A 17,819-nucleotide genomic window follows, 5' to 3' on the forward strand; every position below is an offset into this window, starting at 1 on the left:
TTCATTATCATCAAAGCACACATGTCATAGTATCTTGTATCTTAGCAAACAAAAAGACTTGGACCAAATACCCCTTTCAACCTTATTCTATTTCTCTGCCTCCTTTAGGACAAACTCCTTGAAGAGTTTGTACCTGCCACCTCCAATTCTTCTCTCCCATTCTCTACAGTGGCCACATTTTGCCCCCAGAACTCCACTGAAACTCCCCTTGTCAAGGTCACCCTTAACCTCCCTGGTGCTAAATGCAATGCTCACATCTCTGTCTAGTCTTGTGGCACTATCTGGATACTTGACAGTTCCATCCTCCCTGCCACGCATTCCTCATCTTGCTTTCAGACCACCACACTCTCCTGGTTTTCCCTTTTCTGTCTGGCTCTCCTCCTCAGCTCCTTTGCTAGTTTATGACTACAGTAGAAGGTCTGGATGGTCAGAACTTCCTTCTTAATATCCCATTCAGTGGTACTAGGCAAGTCAAGTCAACATATCTGAAATGGAATCCTGATTTTTCCCCATCCGAAAGATGTTCCACCCACCTCATCTTTTATACAGCACATATTTACCTGATAATAGTGTGGGTTTGCCATCTTGGTTTGCCTGGAACTATCTGAGTTTTACCATAAAAATCCCACAACATGGGGATAAATTTATGCACTATTAAAACAGATATATAAACACTATAACAATAGTATTTAAACTGGTAGCAGATGGGCCAATTTGACCCCTGTTAGCGTATTAAGTGCTACTCCCTTATTGATGCTACCCATGTTCTTCTTTTTGATATTCTTGCAAACACCAATATATACTTAGGGCACGAAGTGTCTGTGGCCCCTCATTATTTACAGCACCCTGCCTGGGGAACTGTGCACACTTTACCTACAGATGATCAGATGCCTCCCCCGCCCCCCAGCTGCTCAGGCAGAAGCCCAGCAGCCCTGGTGCCTGACTCTCCCCCCACCCAAAGTTCTGCAGCCCCAACCACTTCAGAACTAAGCTGAATTGAAAAGTTGGGCCATAATCTCAGCACAGTTGTAATGATGACAGATATCAAACTTTCTGAAGAGAAAAGACCTGGCATATTATTCAAAGAAAAAGCTTTCTGGGGTCCAGTGGGGTCTCTTCAAGAGGTACAGGAAGTTCTGGAAGGATCTGAAGAGCAGCGAGGGAAGGAGATGGGGACAAACACGTCCTATTCCTGTGGGGAGCTCAGCCCTTAACAACAAAATCGAGCGGCTCAGAGGCAATTATAGAGAACACAGAGACTCCAACCAGAGAAGAGCCTGTGAGGACAGGACTAGGGAAGAACGGGGAGAGCAGAGATGGAGCTGGGCACAGGCAGAAGGCTGTTTGTGTCCTCAGTGTGAAGGAAGCACCTGACAGTTTGAGGGTCAGTAAGGTCACATTCCTGTAAGGTGCAGACTGGTCAGATGGCACGTGCTGTGACAAGGATCCTGTTTCAGGAATTGCCTGTGAGGCTCCTGGGCATTATTCTGGGGATCTGAGTATCTACTGTCTATGAGCTGTTTCTGTCCTGGTCATCTGATCCTTTCTCAGGTGCTTCATTCTTCCCTCCAGGTCTAGTCTTGCACCTCCATCACCTGACCTAGACCTTAGAGGGAGAAAATTAGATGAATCCACTCCAACCTGCTTCAGCATTTCCCCATACTGAAGGGAAAAGCCCTCTGTCCTGGGAGCTTCTTACCTCCTCTCCTCCCTCCAGTCTGCAGCATATTGGAATTACCTGGAGGGCTCTAAACACCATCAATGCCTGGGTCCCCCCATCAAGAGACTATAAAAGTTGGGATGTGACCTGGGCATTGGGATGTTGAACAGCCCCCTGGGTGACTTTGATGTAAAGCCAAGACAAGAAGCACTGCTCTAGATCCCGGGCTGCAGGTGTCATCCTTTTGGATAAATATCCTGTGGGTCCCTTCACCTGTATCTGAGGGACAGGCAGATGCTGACTTGAGGAGGGCTGGAAGGCAACTTGCTGCCCTGGGAGATCAAAGAGCAGGAGGTAGTGTCCCAGTCCCCCAAGCTCAATAGTCATCTGTTCCAGGACAATTTTGAGACTCAAAATTGGCTGCAAAAATGAGTGAAGTAATGATTCTGAAAGTGAGAACATGTCAAATTCATTTAAATTTGGCTAAGCAGAGCTCAATACACCAAGAGGAGTAGAACCTAAGAGCACCTATATTCTCACCATTAGAGCAGTGAGTCTCAAACTGGAGTGTGCCTCAGAATGACCTGGAGGCCTCATGGACAAAGATCCCTGGGCCCCGACCCCAGATTTTCTCATTTAGAGTGTCAGGGAGGGACCAAGGATGGAAAGCCAGATGTGTCTACTGCTGGTCAGGGGACCACAGTCTGAGAACCACTGTACTGGGGTGTTTGACTTTAACCCAGTGAAATGACATTTCCACCCAAAATGACATTTCCGCTGAAGCTGTATAAACATGTTTAGTTATATAAACATGGTCTGTCTTAGTTACTATTAAGACTCTTACAACAGCAAACTGAATGAAATGGGAAAACACCCAGGCAACGATTGAGGAATTAGTTTGGTTCAAAATAACATTCTTGGATAGGTAGAAATATTTGAAAGGATAACATATTTTTCTCCCCTCCTCCCTTCTTTCAAGTATTTGGTTCAAAGTATTCAGGCTTTGTGTTTACCATGGTATTTTCAGAAATGATGTATAATATGGCATGAAAAAAAGCCAATGTAGTTTCCAGAAATGCTTCACTTATTTCTGGGCAATAGTCTATGTATCTGAAGAAACAATTCTAATAAATAAGTAAAATACCCTGGTCAGTCTTAGTTTCTGAGTAAATCTTTGTCAGGGATTATAAATATAAAATCTCATTAATGAGACATTCTGGCAGTTAGCTTTGCTAAATTCTAGCAAAGTAGCTGAACATCTATGATATGTGCTTTATTTTAAATGCTTCATTTTCTATGATCAGTCAGTAAGAAAACTAATATTTCACAAAGCTAGTTCTTTAGTTGATCCATATTTTGTTAACACTGAAGTGAACTCAGTCTACCAGTTATCTGGAAAATGTAATGGAGCAGGAGAATACCATTGCTTTTACCAGCACACTGACAGTCACTTTAGGACAGCAGCATTCTGTAAAGAGAAGAACGCCTTCTTCGTCTGCTGTCTACCCTCCTGTTGGCATTAGAAACACATCAGCAAATTGATGCAATCAGAATTCCGCTCCCCTCAGGTATTTGTTTTTTTATTACTATTTGTTCATTTGTTTTCATGCTTACTTCTACAGTTAAGACCAAAATCTTAGGGAAGTATAAAAGATAACACCTCTCCTTCAAGTGTTTTGTCAAAACCAAATCCTCTGTATTCTAGGTTTCCACATTCCCTGCTCAGAGATATTTTGAATAATTTCCAGTCTTTCCAGAATTCATTATATATGCCTCAGGTTTCAAGCAAAACCCAATTATTCTGTTTGTCTCAAGTGTTAGATTTTTAACCTGGTAATCACTCATCTTTATTTAAGTAGTAAAGACATTGGAAACAAAGATGGCAAAATATCAAAATGAGTTTGCTTTTTAATAGGAAATATCCCAACCTTGATTTTTAAAGTATTTCTCCAATTATTGAGACTTACTTGCTAATAATAAGGGTTTCCTCTCCACATACCCAGACTCTCATGAATTCTCCATACATCTTGTTGTAGTAATTGCAGGCACTGCCGATCCCCATCCAGAGGAACCTGCAGTGGGAAATGAGGGGCCCAATTCCCAGAAAGTAGCTGGGACCTAGGAAAGTCATCAGATCATAATCAGTATTTCAGCACTACTCAAAAGAGCAATTGTTTAAGATACTGTTGTTCTTGTTCCTATAAATCCAAATGTCCTTTTATATCTTCTGATCTATATGGGTGAGTCACACACACAAAATAATTAAAACAACACAAGTTAATTAACATGAGGCTCTTCACAGCTCTACAAGTAAAAAGTAGTCCACACCACACCAATTCCTTATGGTCTCAATCATTTCAGTCTGAATGGACTGGTTTAAGAAGAGAATCTTAAGCTAAACCTCATTAGACAAAACAAACCTGTGCACATGAATGTTCGTAGCAGCCTTGTTCACAATAGCCCCAAAATGAAGACACCCCAAATGTCTATTAGCAGTAGAATAGGTGACTAAACAGTGAGGTGTTCATGTAACTGCATACTATATGAACTGCAGCTGCATGCCACAACCTGAATGAAACCTACAGGCAAAAATGTAAGGAAAAAACCAAGACAGAAGAATAAGGAATATAGGATTCCTATTGCTAAAACATGCAAGAGCAGGTAATACTGAAGGATATTGTTTAGAATATGAAATTAGGTGAAAAATCTATCAGAAAGCAGGGGAGTGATCATTATAGAATAGAAGGCTATTTACTTCTGGGGGTGACAGAGGGTATAACTGGAAAGGCACAAGAGGAGTTTCTGGGATCCTGCTAGCATCCTCCTTTTCGTTCTGATCTGTGATCACATGTTTATTTGTGCATTTTATGTAGAACAGATTTTTAACAGGCAAAAGGAAACTGTGTCACCATACCTTTTTCCCCAGCGCTCCCATAAAGAATGTGGTGCACAGGGCAGAGACAGGGTCTGGGGGAGAGGGCCCACGTGCAAGGTTAGACATCACCCTGTAACCTTGGGGAAGGGAGAGCTGCCAGGCGCCAGGTAACAGTAGTCTTGTCAGAGATCAGCGAACTGGCGCAGTTTCTCCAAATTGAAGCTTGCACATCACCAAGTAGGAATGATTCCTCTCCAACCCTCACGGCCCTCCCTGGCACTATGTCCTCTGCCTATGTGGGTTACCTCTCACACTCCTGGACCCCCTTCCCCATGACCTGATAATACGGGGCCTCTCAGTAAATGTGAGTTGAGGAAGCTTCAATTTGAGTCCCAGCTTCGTCGTCTACTAGCCATGGACATCTGGCCTCTTTATGTCTCAGCTTTTTCATCTGCAAAGTAGGGATCAACACACTTACCTCACCAGAGTGCCCAGAGGTTCACAGGAGAAAGTGGGTGTGAAACTGCTTTCAAAATTTTTAAACTGAGGGATTTGGCTCACTGTACCTTCTCAACTCTTTGGCTCCACTGACCCCGAGATTCTCCATATGCATAAAACTCAGAGCCCAGAGAGCTGATGATTGGAGGGATCTGGCCTAGAGGGTTCTAGAACTAGAGAGTTCTAACCAGACCTCACCTTTCCCCAGGGAAAGCATGGAACTATTCAATAGAAGCTCCCTAGTAGCAAAATGAACATCCATCTGGGATTTAGGACTTCCTGGTGGTCCCCCTGCTCCCCCTATTCCCACTTGCCTTCCAGCTGAGATGCTGGCAAGCCCTTTCTCTTCTGGGGCTTTAACCCCTCACCTATGAACAGAAGAGATTGGCTCCACAGTTACTCATACCGCCTGGACCAGGCAGAGGCTGTCTCTGGTGCTCAATTTCCCTTTCTTTCAAATGAAGGGGTTGGGCTCCATTCTGTGGCTCTCAACCCTGAGTGCTCAGGAAAACCACCTGGGAAATGAAAAGTCCACGTGAGGACCCACCTCAGGCAGGGCTGAGAATGACAGCACTGTGTGATAGTGTCACAGACTGTCAGCGTGTGACAGCCTGATATCCCCAGCCCAGAGGTGGTAGACAGAGGAGCTGCCCCTTTCTGGCTCCTGGTCCAGAGCTTCAGGGATGCTCATTCTGTGCTTGCCTCCCCCCACCTGCCCAAAGGTCCAAGGCAGTTCTACCATCACCTGCAACGCAAACCTCTGGGGCGACTTGTTAAAAATAGCCCCTCCCTCCCCTCTACCATTCATGGACCCTGACTTGGGTGCCCACTGGGGGAAGAGAATCCAGTGAGAAAGGGGCAGTGACGGAGAAGGGGTTCATTGAGCTAAAGACCATGGAACAGTCTTCCTTCAGACCCCTATCAGGGAGTAGAGAAGAAAACCAACTAAGCATTCCATTACATTGGGCATTTAAAGTAACCTAAAATACCAGGCTGAATCAAACAGAGAGACAGGCCGTTCTCTCAAAAATGATAAAGAAACCAGACCCAGGGCATTTTGCAGCAGCCCTACACTCCCACTTTCCATCACTGTGCAAAGAGGCCCACACTTGAAAGTGTGTAATGAGTATGCTCTTGAAATAAAGCCTTATCAAGTATCTTATGGGACTGGAGACAGATGCTTGCTGTGAGGAATTTTCCCTGAAAATTAAAAAGCAATCTGATATTTCTGAGAATTCTGAGTTAGTATGACAGTGTAGAGTGATGGTGTTTCTACTGGAATTATCTGGATAACTATATTATGCTCTACTTTTGATTGGTCCACAGAGCTTGTGAAGATGTTTTTAGGTTTTCAAGGCAATGATAGTGGTCCCCCATTTTTCTTCCACTATCCAGGATCCATCCAGCTCTTATGTTGGCATCAACATCACCACCTTATCCAAGAATAAAAGAAAATAAAGAATGGGATAAAGAGAAGGAATAAGTTTGAGAAGGGAGAGGGCAGAGGACATGGCTGAGGCAAAGTGGGAATGAGACAGAAATGGGGACAGAAGGCATTCCAGAGACATTTTCACCTTCAGAGCAAAATTGGAACGAATTTGAATCAAAAGAAAAATAAGTTCCTGGAATTTTACTTTGCTGTCCCCATCTTAAACTTATTTTAAAGGATACTTGTGCCAAGTCTATTTTACCAAAGTAAAGTGTAGCCTGGAAGAGATTATCTGAGGTATTGTTTTAATGTTGTCATTAAACATGTGCAGATAATTGGCTAAACATTTTTTCACCTGAGTCCTCATTTGCTTACATGCTGTGGACTTCAGCCAGCTCCCCAGGTTTACTCTTTGTCATTTTGTAGAATCTCCTTTACCCTCGTGGATCAAAAGCCCAAGGAAACAATCTCTTTAGATACAGAAATAGACGACTACCTTACCTGGTATTGAGGATGTGTCCTCATAATTCCAAACCAAGAGAAGAAATCCAGTGAGCAGCAGGATTGCAATGCTGGCAATAGGCACAACTTCGGACACCATGCTGGTGACGTTGTAATGCCTTGGGTTCAGCACTTCCAAAAGCATTTTGTTTTACTTGATCTCAGGGGAAGTAATTTAAAGTCCTGTGGAGATCAGAAGAGTGGAAAAATTAGAAAATCCCCAAAATGTACATTTAGGACTCCTGTTGCTTCAGAGGATGCTGTACCGTAGAGATTGGCACTTTGTTTTATAATATGATTGGACACTTAGACAAGACAAATTTATAGTCACGAGTCAAAACAAGCAAGCCCAAGAGAGATCTTTTGGCTTGAAGTGCAGCATTTCTGACCTTGGTAGAGTCTCAGGTTTGTTTAGACGCTTGGTCTGATAGAACCTTATCACCTTGCCCTTGAGTGGGTAGAGTGACTGAGTTCTCAATTAAGAGCCAAATTTCATACCAAAATACATGAAAATGCAGCTCATTCCAGAGGTGGAGTCATTCTGTGACTTCATCAGCAGTTTCTGTTTAGGCAATATTTTTCCCCCCGAAGCCAAATACATTTTTTAAAGCACAATCCCCAACTACCTTGCTTGCTTGGGATTACTTCCCCCATAGGGTAGGCTTCTCCAGTCAGAAGGTATTTCTCAGGCATCACTGAGGCATTCTCAGAGCCTCCCATAAATTGTCTATTGAATTCAACAGGACAATCTTTTCCTATTGGCTTTAATAAAGCTTGAAAACCTCTTGCACCATGTGCTGCTTGAAGCAGTACACATTGGACTATGACAGAGGTGGTAGGATAGAAGAAGAGGAGAGAAAGAATAAAAAAAGAGAGGAGGAAAAAGAGAAGTGGGGAAGCAGGAAGAAAAGAGATGGCTTGGTTGATACCACCAGCAGTAGGCTCAGATGCCACCCAGCCACCAAGCTCTCCACAGCAGCTAATCTCCTGTACAGGATAATTTTCAGTTTGATTTTCTGGTTCTGATGTGGTTTTCTCTTTCCTTTTTCCTCTTGGAGAGCATTTTTTTTTCTGCTTTATTGAGTTGTAATTGACATACAGCAGTATATAATTTTAAGGTGTACAATATAATGATTCGACTTACATGCATCCTGGAATGATTATAAAATGAGTTTAGTGCTGATCTATCATCTTATACAGATACAACACTGAAGAAATAGAAAAATAATAGTTTTCCTTGTGATGAGAACACTTTGGACTTAGTCTCTCAATAATTCATATATAAGATGCACAGTGTCGGTTATCTTTATCATATTGTCTTTATCTTTCCTAGTACTTATTTACCTAGTACTTATTACTGGAAAGTGAAAGTCACTCAGTCGTGTTCGACTCGTTGCAACCCCATGGACTATACAGTCCATGGAATTCTCAGGTCAGAATACCAGAGTGGGTAGCCTTTCCCTTCTCCAGGGGATCTTCCCAACCCAGGGATTGAACCCAGGTCTTCCGCATTGCAGAAGGATTTTTTGCCAGCTGAGCCGCAAGGGAAGCACTTATTTATCTTATTACTGGAAGTTTGTACCTTTTGACCACCTTCATTTAATTCCCTGCCCCGCCCCCCCACCAGCTTCCACCCTTTGCCTCTGGCAACCACATATTTGATTTCCTTTTCTATGAGTTTGTTTTTGAGGTTTAATTGAAGTACACCACCATTTTGGTTCTTGGTACACATGGCATAGTGATTTGGTATTTCTATACATTTCAAAATAATCACCATGATAAGTCTAGTGGTTATCTGTCACCACAGAAAGATATTATGTAATTATTACTGTGTTCCAACACTGTAAAGTTCATACCCATGACTAGCTTATTTTGTGACTAAAAGTTTGTGCCTCTTAATCTCCTTCAACTATTTCCCTCCCCCAAACCCCTCACCTCTGGCAACCCCTATTTGTTCTTTGTATTTATGACTTTGTTCACTTATGGTTGTTCATTTGTTTTGGTTTTTAGGTTCCACATATAAGTGAAATCATATATAGTATTTGCCTTTCTCTGTCAGACTTAGTTCATTTAGCATAATACCCTTTAGGTCCATCTATGTTGATACAAATCGTAATATTTCACTCCTCTTTATGTCTGAGTAATGTTTCATTTTATACACACTCCCCACATCATCTTTATCCATTCATCTGTTAACGAGCTCTTAGATTGCTTCCATATCTTGGTTATTGTGAATAATTCAGCAAAAAAATAGGGGTTCCTGTATCTTTTTGAATTAGTGTTTTCATTTTTTCCCATAAACACCCAGAAGTGGAATTGCCGGATCATAGATAGTTCTATTTTTAATTTTTTGAGGAAGCTTTGTACTTTTTTCCAGAGTGGCTATAGCAATCAACATTCCCACCAATAGTGCACAAGTGTTCCCTTTTCCCCACATCCCCACCAAAACTTATTTGTTCTCTCTTTGATAATAGCTATTCTGACTGGTATAAAGTGATATCTCATTGTGATTTTGATTTGCATTTCCCTGGATAATTAGTGATGTTGAACATGTTTTTATGTGACTGTTGGCCATCTGTGTATCTTTGGGAAAATGTCTATTCAAGTCTTCTGCCCATTTTTAAATTGGGTTGTTTTTTTTGATATTGAAAAGAGTTCATTATATATTTTGGACATTAACACTGTTGGACATATCATCCTCTCCCATTTAGTAGATGATCATTTTGTTTTGTTGATAGTTTCCTTAGCTGTACAAAAGATTTTTTCACTGTATTCCCATTTATTTTATTTTGTTTTCCTTGCCTGAGGAGACATATCCCCTAAAATATTGCTAAAACTGGTGTCAAAATCTGTATTTTCTTCTAAAAGTTTCAGGTCTTACATTGACGTCTTTAATCTAGTTTTAATTTTCTTTCGTATATGGTCTGAGTGGTCTAGTTTGATTCTTTTGTGTGTAGCTGTCCAGTTTTCTCAGTACCATTTATTGAAGAGGTTGTCTTTTCCTCATTGTTGTAGATTACATGCCCATATCAGAAATGAGTCATTTCTGCATTTTCCACTCTGTTCCTTTGATCCATGTGTCTGATTTTGTGCCAGAAGTATACTATTTGGATGATTATAGCTTTGTTTCAAATCATGGAGTGTGATACCTCCTGTTCTTCTTTCTTATGATAGTCTTGGCTAATGGGGGTCTTTTTTGTTTCCATACAAATTTTAGAATTACTCGTTTAGTTCTTTCAAGAATGTTATCTTTTGATAGGTATTTTATTGAATCTGTAGATTGCCTTGGGTAGTACGATCATTTAACAATATTAGTTCTTCCAGTCCATGAGAACAGTATATCGTTCCATCTGTTTGTGTCATCTTCAATTTCTTTCATCAGTGTCTTTATAGTTTTCCAAGTATAGGTCTTTTACCTCCTTGATTAGATTTATTCCAAGGTACTTTATTCTTTTTGATGTTATTGTGAATGGGATTATTTTTTAAATTTTCTCTAGTAGTGTGCCTTTTATTGTATAAAAATGCAATATTATTAAATATTAATATTAATAAATATTAATGTATAGAAAGATTTCTGCATGTTAATTTTGTCTCCTGCAACTTCATTGAATTCACTGATGAGTTCTAGTAAATTTTCTGGGTGTGTCTTTAGGATTTTCTATGTGTATTATCAAGTCATTAGCAAACAGTGACAGTCTTACTTCTTCCATTCTAATGTAGATTCCATTTGTATCTTTTCCTTCTCTGTTGGCTGTGGCTAGGACTTCCAAAACTATGTTGAATAAAAGTGGTAAGAGTGGGCATCCTTGCTCCTGAACTTAAAGAATATTTCGGCTTTTCAACATTGAGTATGATGTTAATTGTGGGCTTGTTATATATGGCTTTAGTGTGTTATGTTCCCTCTATTCTCACTTTGTTGAGAGTTTTTTTTTTTAATCAAAGATGGATATCGTATTTTGTCAAAAGATTTTCTGCATCTATTGAGATGATCTTATGATTTTTATTCTTCAGTTTGGTAATGTGGTGAATCACATAGACTGATTTGCAGATATGAAACCATCTTTGCATCCCTGGTATAAATCCCACTTATTTATGATGTATGATCCTTTTAATGTATTGTCAAGTTTGGCTTTCCAATATTTTGTTGAAGATTTTTGCATCTATGTTCATCAGTGATATTGGTCTGTAATATTCTTTTTGTGTGTTATCTTTATCTGGTTTTGGTATCAGGGTGATGCTGGCCTTGTAGAATTAGTTTGGAAGTATTTCTTCCTCTGAAAAGTTTTGGAATAGTTTGAAAAGACTGTTAGATTATCTTGTGTTTGGTAGGATTCACCTATGAAGCCATCTGGTCCTGGACTTTAGTTGGGAGGTTTTTGTTTTTGTATTAGTGATTCAATTTCATAGCTAGTAATTGGTCTGTTTATATTTTCTATTTCTTATTGATTCAGTCTTGAGAGGTTGTAGACTTCTAAGAATTTGTCATTTTCCTCTAGATTGTCTACCTTATAGGCATATAACTGGTAGTAATCTTTTATGATCCTATGTATTTCTGTGGTGTCAGTTGTAACTTTTTATGGTTTTATTGATTTGGGTCCTCTTTTTTTTCCTTGATGTATGGCTAAATGTTTTCCAATCTTATCTTTTCAAAGAACTAGCGCTTAGTTTCACTGATCTTTTCTTTTTAAGTTTCTCTTTCATTTCTGCTCTTACCTTTATGATTTGCTTTCATTTTCATTTGTCTCCAGATATTTAAATTTCCTCTTTGATTTCTGTAGTGATCCATTGGCTGTTTAGTATATTGTTTAGCTTCTATGCATTTTTGTAGTTGGGTTCTAGGCTCATAACTTTGTAGCTGGAAAAGATGCATGATTTTATTTCAGTCTTCTTAAATTTACTGAGATTTGTTTTGTAGCATAGGATGTGATCTATCCTGGAGAATGATTTACATGCACATGCATCACTTTTCGATAGACCATTCTATACATCTATTAATTTATTCTGGTGTAATATGTCATTTAAAGCCAATATTTCCTTATCCATTTTCTGTCTAGATGGTCTGTCCTTTGATGTAAGAGGGGTGTTAAAGTCCGCTACGATTTTTGTATTACTGTCAATTTCTCTCTTTATGTCTGTTAATATTTCTCTTTATGTATTTAGGTGAGAAATAGATTTAAGGGTCTAGATCTGATAGATAGTCAAATCCTGACTTGGCTGGCTGAGAGTTGTCCTCCCAGGATGTCCTCCCAGGGTGTCCTCCCAAGGTGTCCTGGATCTGCTGTAGACCTGCTGTTAGCCAGGGCCAGAGCCCAGGGCATTCCTGGGTGGTGCCAATCTCCTGGTGGGTAGGTTGGGTCTTGACATAGCTGGCTCTGGGGCTACTGTGATCCTGGGTTGGTTGTTTTGCCTGCTGGTGGGTGGGCCCTGGGCTGGTGCCCAACCACCAATAAGGGCAGGTGCTGGCACTACTGCCAGTCCACTGATGGGCAGAGTCAGGTCATGGGTTCTCTGGCTGTAGGCCTAGGGGTTCCCATTTCTGGTGCTGGCACACTGGTGAGTTCACTGGATTGTGACACAGCCAGCTGCAGGTCCTTGGTGGTCCCAGAGCTCTGTCCGTCGGCCTGTGGGTAAAACCATGGCCCAGGGGGTCCTAGGGCTGTTGTCCACCCATTGGAGGGTGAAGTCAGGTCTTGAGGTTACTTCCAGCTCAGTGGTGGGCAGATCTGGTCTTCGGGGTCTTTGCCTGTAGGGCTTCAGGGGTCCCAGAGTTGATGCTGGCCTGTAGGTGGGCAGGGCTGGGGCCCAGGAGATCCCAGGGCTGGTTTCTCCCTGATGAGTGAAACTGGGTCCAGGGCTAATGTTGGTCCCCTGGTTGGGGGGCCATGTTCCAGGGTGTCTAGAGGCTCAGGGGTTTGTATATAAACAGGCCTGCTGGTAGGCTGGAATGTGTCCCCATCTAGCCTAGTCACCTGACGTGGGAGTTTCCAGGACTGGTATCAATGGGCTGGTGGGGATGAGCCAGGTCCTGACACTAATAAGCTAGATGGAGGATTCCAAAATGGTGCTTACCAGCAACAATATCCTTGTGGTGGGATCCACACCCCCAAATGGCTGCTGCTAGTGTCATCCTCAAATTGAGGTTCAGTTGCCTACTGATTCTGCAGGAGCATCTCTAAGATCCACCAGTGGGCCTGCTAGCTTTTGAATGACTGCTTCTGCCCTTGACCCTAGAGCACGTGAGGTTTTGTGTACACTTTTTAAGAGTGGAGTCTCTATTTCCCACAATCCTCTGGGGCTTCTGAAAGCAAGCCCTGCTTCTGCTGCTGCTTCAGTCATTTCCAACTCTTTGTGACTCTATGGACTGTAGCCCACCAGGCTCCTCTGTCCACAGGATTCTCCAGGCAAGAATACTGGAGTGGGTTGCCATGTTCTCCTCCAGGGGATCTTCCTAACCAGGGATCAAACCCACATCTCTTAAGTGTCCTGCATTGTCAGGCAGGTTCTTTACTACTAGTACCACCTGGGAAGCCCAAAAGCAAGCCCTACTAGCCTTCAGAGCCAAATGTTCTGGAGGCTCATCTTCCCAGTGTAGAACTCCCAGACTGAGGAGTTCTATGTGAGGCTGGACCCCTCATTTATTGGAGGCCATATCTGCAATTGTAATTATCCTCCTGTTGGTGGATTCACCTACCTGGAGGTATGGGTCTTGACTTTACTATATATATGCTCCTCCTACCCATATTATAGTTCCTTCTTTAAATCTTGAGCTATAGATCTTTTCTACTAGACTTCAAATCACTTTCATGGATAGTTGCTCTGTAAATAATCAAAATTTTGGACTGCCCACAGAAGGAGGTGAGCACAAGGTCTTCCTACTCTGCCATCTTGGCCACTCCTCTCTGCAGTGTTTTTCAACAATGTAGTGTTGAGTCTTTCTTTTCAATAAGGATTTCTAATACCTATACTCTCAGAAGAGAGTTTCAAGGATTGTAGTTTGTTGAAGAGACTTATATTGAATAGTCTTATGTAATGAAGAATGAGCAACCATTCCATTCAGTTCCTGGTCCCAGGTGACTACTCCAAGGATTATCTTCCCTTGAAAAGTGTTCTGAGTTTCCAAGACTTGCAGTGCTCTTGAAACAGACTTTGGCTGGGTTTTTGTTGTTCAGTTGTTATGTCTGACTCTGTGACCTCATGAACTGCAGCATGCCAGGCTTCCCTGTCTTTCACTATCTCCCAGAGTTTGCTCAGACTCATGTCCATTGAGTCAGTGACGCCATCCAACCATCTCATCCTCTGTTGTCCCCTGCTCCTCCTGCCTTCAATCTTTCCCAACATCAGGGTCTTTTCCAATGAGTCAGCTCTTCGCAACAGGTGGCCAAAGTACTGGAGCTTCAGCTTCAGCATCAGTCCTTCTAATGAGTATTCAGGATTGATTTCCTTTAGGATTGATTGGTTTGATCTTCTTGCTGTCCAAGAGACTCTCAAGAGTCTTCTCCAGCACCACAGTTCAAAAATGTCAGTTCTTTGGCGCTCAGCCTTCTTTATGATCCAACTGGCTGAGTTTTACCTAGCGATAAAGTTCTAGATTCTTAATGAAGTTTTTAAGTGGATATCAGGGGTTATGCAAACTCCTTGAAATACTGAATAAAATGTTATATCTGCTCTTTTATGGGGGAAAGAAGCCATAATTTTCATCAGATTCCTGAAGTATATATAATTACTTTTCTCCCCTTATCTATATGAGATCTTAGATATGCAATCAAGGACACATTTCTGGCAAGAACAGAAATTTCATGACATAGTTGAATTCATTCAGTTGCCTGATTCACGCTATTGATTCATCCTATTATTCTACTATTTAAGTAATCATTAACAGCTAAGTGCAAGGCACTAAAACTTCTTGCACATATGTTGGGTAGTTTTTTTCCTTTTTAAAAAATATATGTAAATTGAGACTGAAAAGTCAGCCTTGTGTCTATTATCATTTGGTTCCTTTGTTAGTGAGCAGTTCCTTTGAACAGATTGAGTTTTTAGGTACTCAGTTTCCAGACTGAAATTTTACTGAGTAAGTAAAGCTCATTCTGAGTAAGCTCCTTGTGACTTCCTGACAGTCAAGACCCTCAGGGTTTCTGTCTACATTGATGAAACCTGAAACCAGTGTTAAAAGCATAAGTGAAGAAAGTGAAGGAGAATGATGTTGCAGAGGAAGTGCTGAGAGCAAAAATTTCTCATTTAAGAAACTCTCAGAGAGATATTACAATATTGGGAGCACAAAGTATAAGATATTGGAAGCTGATGCAAATTTATAAAGGAGGAATATTACGGCTTTTTTTCAGCAAGGCATAGAAAAAAATGTTCCAGTTCTACAAAAAGAAGACAGCAGGGACTGCTGACATACTCTTGCTAAATATTTTTTACAAAGAAAAAAACACTTTAAGAATTGCGATGTTTCGAATGTTTATATTACAATGTATTAAAATATTGGTTTTATTTTTTTTTACACTTCCATATACACTTAACAACTATAGTAATAGAGTTTTTCATGTTTCAAGAAAATTTTTATAGATCACAGTACAATTTTTAGAGTGCCTGATGAACTATGGATGGAGGTTCATGACATTGTACAGGAGACAGGGATCAAGACCGTCCCCGTGGAAAAGAAATGCAAAAAAGCAAAATGGCTGTCTGGGGAGGCCTTACAAATAGCTGTGAAAAGAAGAGAAGCAAAAAGCAAAGGAGAAAAGGAAAGATATAAGCATCTGAATGCAGAGTTCCAAAGAATACAAGGAGAGATAAGAAAGCCTTCCTCAGCGATCAATGCAAAGAAATAGAGGAAAACAACAGAATGGGAAAGACTGGGAAAGACTAGAGATCTCTTCAAGAAAATTAGAGATACCAAGGGAACATTTCATGCAAAGATGGGCTTGATAAAGGACAGAAATGATATGGACCTAACAGAAGCAGAAGATATTAAGAAGAGGTGGCAAGAATACACAGAAGAACTGTACAAAAAAGATCTTCATGACCCAGATATTCACGATGGTGTGATCACTGACCTAGAGCCAGACATCCTGGAATGTGAAGTCAAGTGGGCCTTAGAAAGCATCACTACGAACAAAGCTAGTGGAGGTGATGGAATTTCAGTTGAGCTATTTCAAATCCTGAATGATGATGCTGTGAAAGTGCTGCCCTCAATATGCCAGCAAATTTGGAAAACTCAGCAGTGACCACAGGACTGGAAAAGGTCAGCTTTCATTCCAATCCCAAAGAAAGGCAATGCCAAAGAATGCTCAAACTACCACACAATTGCACTCATCTCACACTCTAGTAAAGTAATGCTCAAAATTCTCCAAGCCGGGCTTCAGCAATACGTGAACCATGAACTTCCATATGTTCAAGCTGGTTTTAGAAAAGGCAGAGGAACCAGAGATCAAATTGCCAACATCCGCTGGATCATCGAAAAAGCAAGAGAGTTCCAGAAAAACATCTATTTCTGCTTTACTGACTATGCCAAAGCCTTTGACTGTGTGGATCACAATAAACTGTGGAAAATTCTTCAAGAGATAGGAATACCAGACCACCTGACCTGCCTCTTGAGAAACCTGTATGCAGGTCAGGAAGCAACAGTTAGGACTGGACATGAAACAACAGACTGGTTCCAAATAGGAAAAGGAGTACGTCAAGGCTGTATATTGTCACCCTGCTTATTTAACTTCTATGCAGAGTACATCATGAGAAACGCTGGGCTGAAAGAAGCACAAGCTGGAATCAAGATTGCCAGGAGAAATATCAATAACCTCAGATATGCAGATGACACCACCCTTATGGCAGAAAGTGAAGAGGAACTAAAGAGCCTCTTGATGAAAGTGAAAGAGGAGAGTGAAAAAGTTGGCTTAAAGCTCAACATTCAGAAAACGAAGATCATGGCATCTGGTCCCAGCACTTCATGGCAAATAGATAGGGAAACAGTGGAAACAGTGTCAGACTTTATTTTGGTGGGCTCCAAAATCACTGCAGATGGTGATTGCAGCCATGAAATTAAAAGACGCTTACTCCTTGGAAGGAAAGTTATGTCCAACCTAGATAGCATATTCAAAAGCAGAGACATTACTTTGCCAACAAAGGTCTGTCTAGTCAAGGCTATGGTTTTTCCTGTGGTCATGTATGGATATGAGAGTTGGACTGTGAAGAAGGCTGAGTGCCAAAGAATTGATGCTTTTGAACTGTGGTGTTGGAGAAGACTCTTGAGAATCCCTTGGACTGCAAGGAGATCCAACCAGTCCATTCTGAAGGAGATCAGCCCTGGGATTTCTTTGGAAGGAATGATGCTAAAGCTGAAACTCCAGTACTTTGGGCACCTCATGCAAAGAGTTGACTCATTGGAAAAGACTCTGATGCTGGGAGGGCTTGGGGGCAGGAGGAGAAGGGGACGACAGAGGATGAGATGGCTGGATGGCATCACTGACTCAATGGACGTGAGTCTGAGTGAACTCCGGGAGGTAGTGATGGACGGGAGGCCTGGCGTGCTGCGATTCATGGGGTCGCAAAGAGTTGGACACGACTGAGCAACTGAACTGAACCGAGCAATTTTTAGGATTATCTTGCATGGTTTCAGCTTGAATGGTCATTTTACTGTCCTGCACTACTGCACAATGTTAGCACTGCCTGTATGTCTAAATGTTTGCAGGGGCAAAGAAGCCTGATTCCTCATCTTCCTCAAAAATATGTCATAAAGATGCCTCAAAGGGCACTAAAGACCCAATGGATGAGAATTTTTTTAATGCTTACAAAGCATTTGCTGTGTGTCAACACAATGTTCCCAGCACTTTACAAATAGTAAGTCATTCATCCTC

General features: G+C 41.4%; 1 protein-coding gene across 1 annotated transcript in view; it reads right to left on the reverse strand.

The window, feature by feature from the left end:
- LOC102277416 (aromatase) overlaps positions 1 to 7,248 on the reverse strand; it is a 33,868-nt gene extending 26,620 nt beyond the window's left edge. Inside the window, exons 1-2 of the mRNA XM_005900467.2 lie at positions 6,964 to 7,248; positions 3,628 to 3,778 (exon numbers count right to left, since the gene is read on the reverse strand). Coding sequence (XP_005900529.2) covers positions 3,628 to 3,778; positions 6,964 to 7,108 — 296 coding nt within the window. The 5' untranslated portion in view covers positions 7,109 to 7,248. The remainder of the gene's footprint in view (positions 1 to 3,627; positions 3,779 to 6,963) is intronic.
- Positions 7,249 to 17,819: the final 10,571 nt, after the last annotated feature.

The sequence above is a fragment of the Bos mutus genome, chromosome 10 (assembly GCF_027580195.1).
Source record: "Bos mutus isolate GX-2022 chromosome 10, NWIPB_WYAK_1.1, whole genome shotgun sequence".
Taxonomy (NCBI): Eukaryota; Metazoa; Chordata; class Mammalia; order Artiodactyla; family Bovidae; genus Bos; species Bos mutus.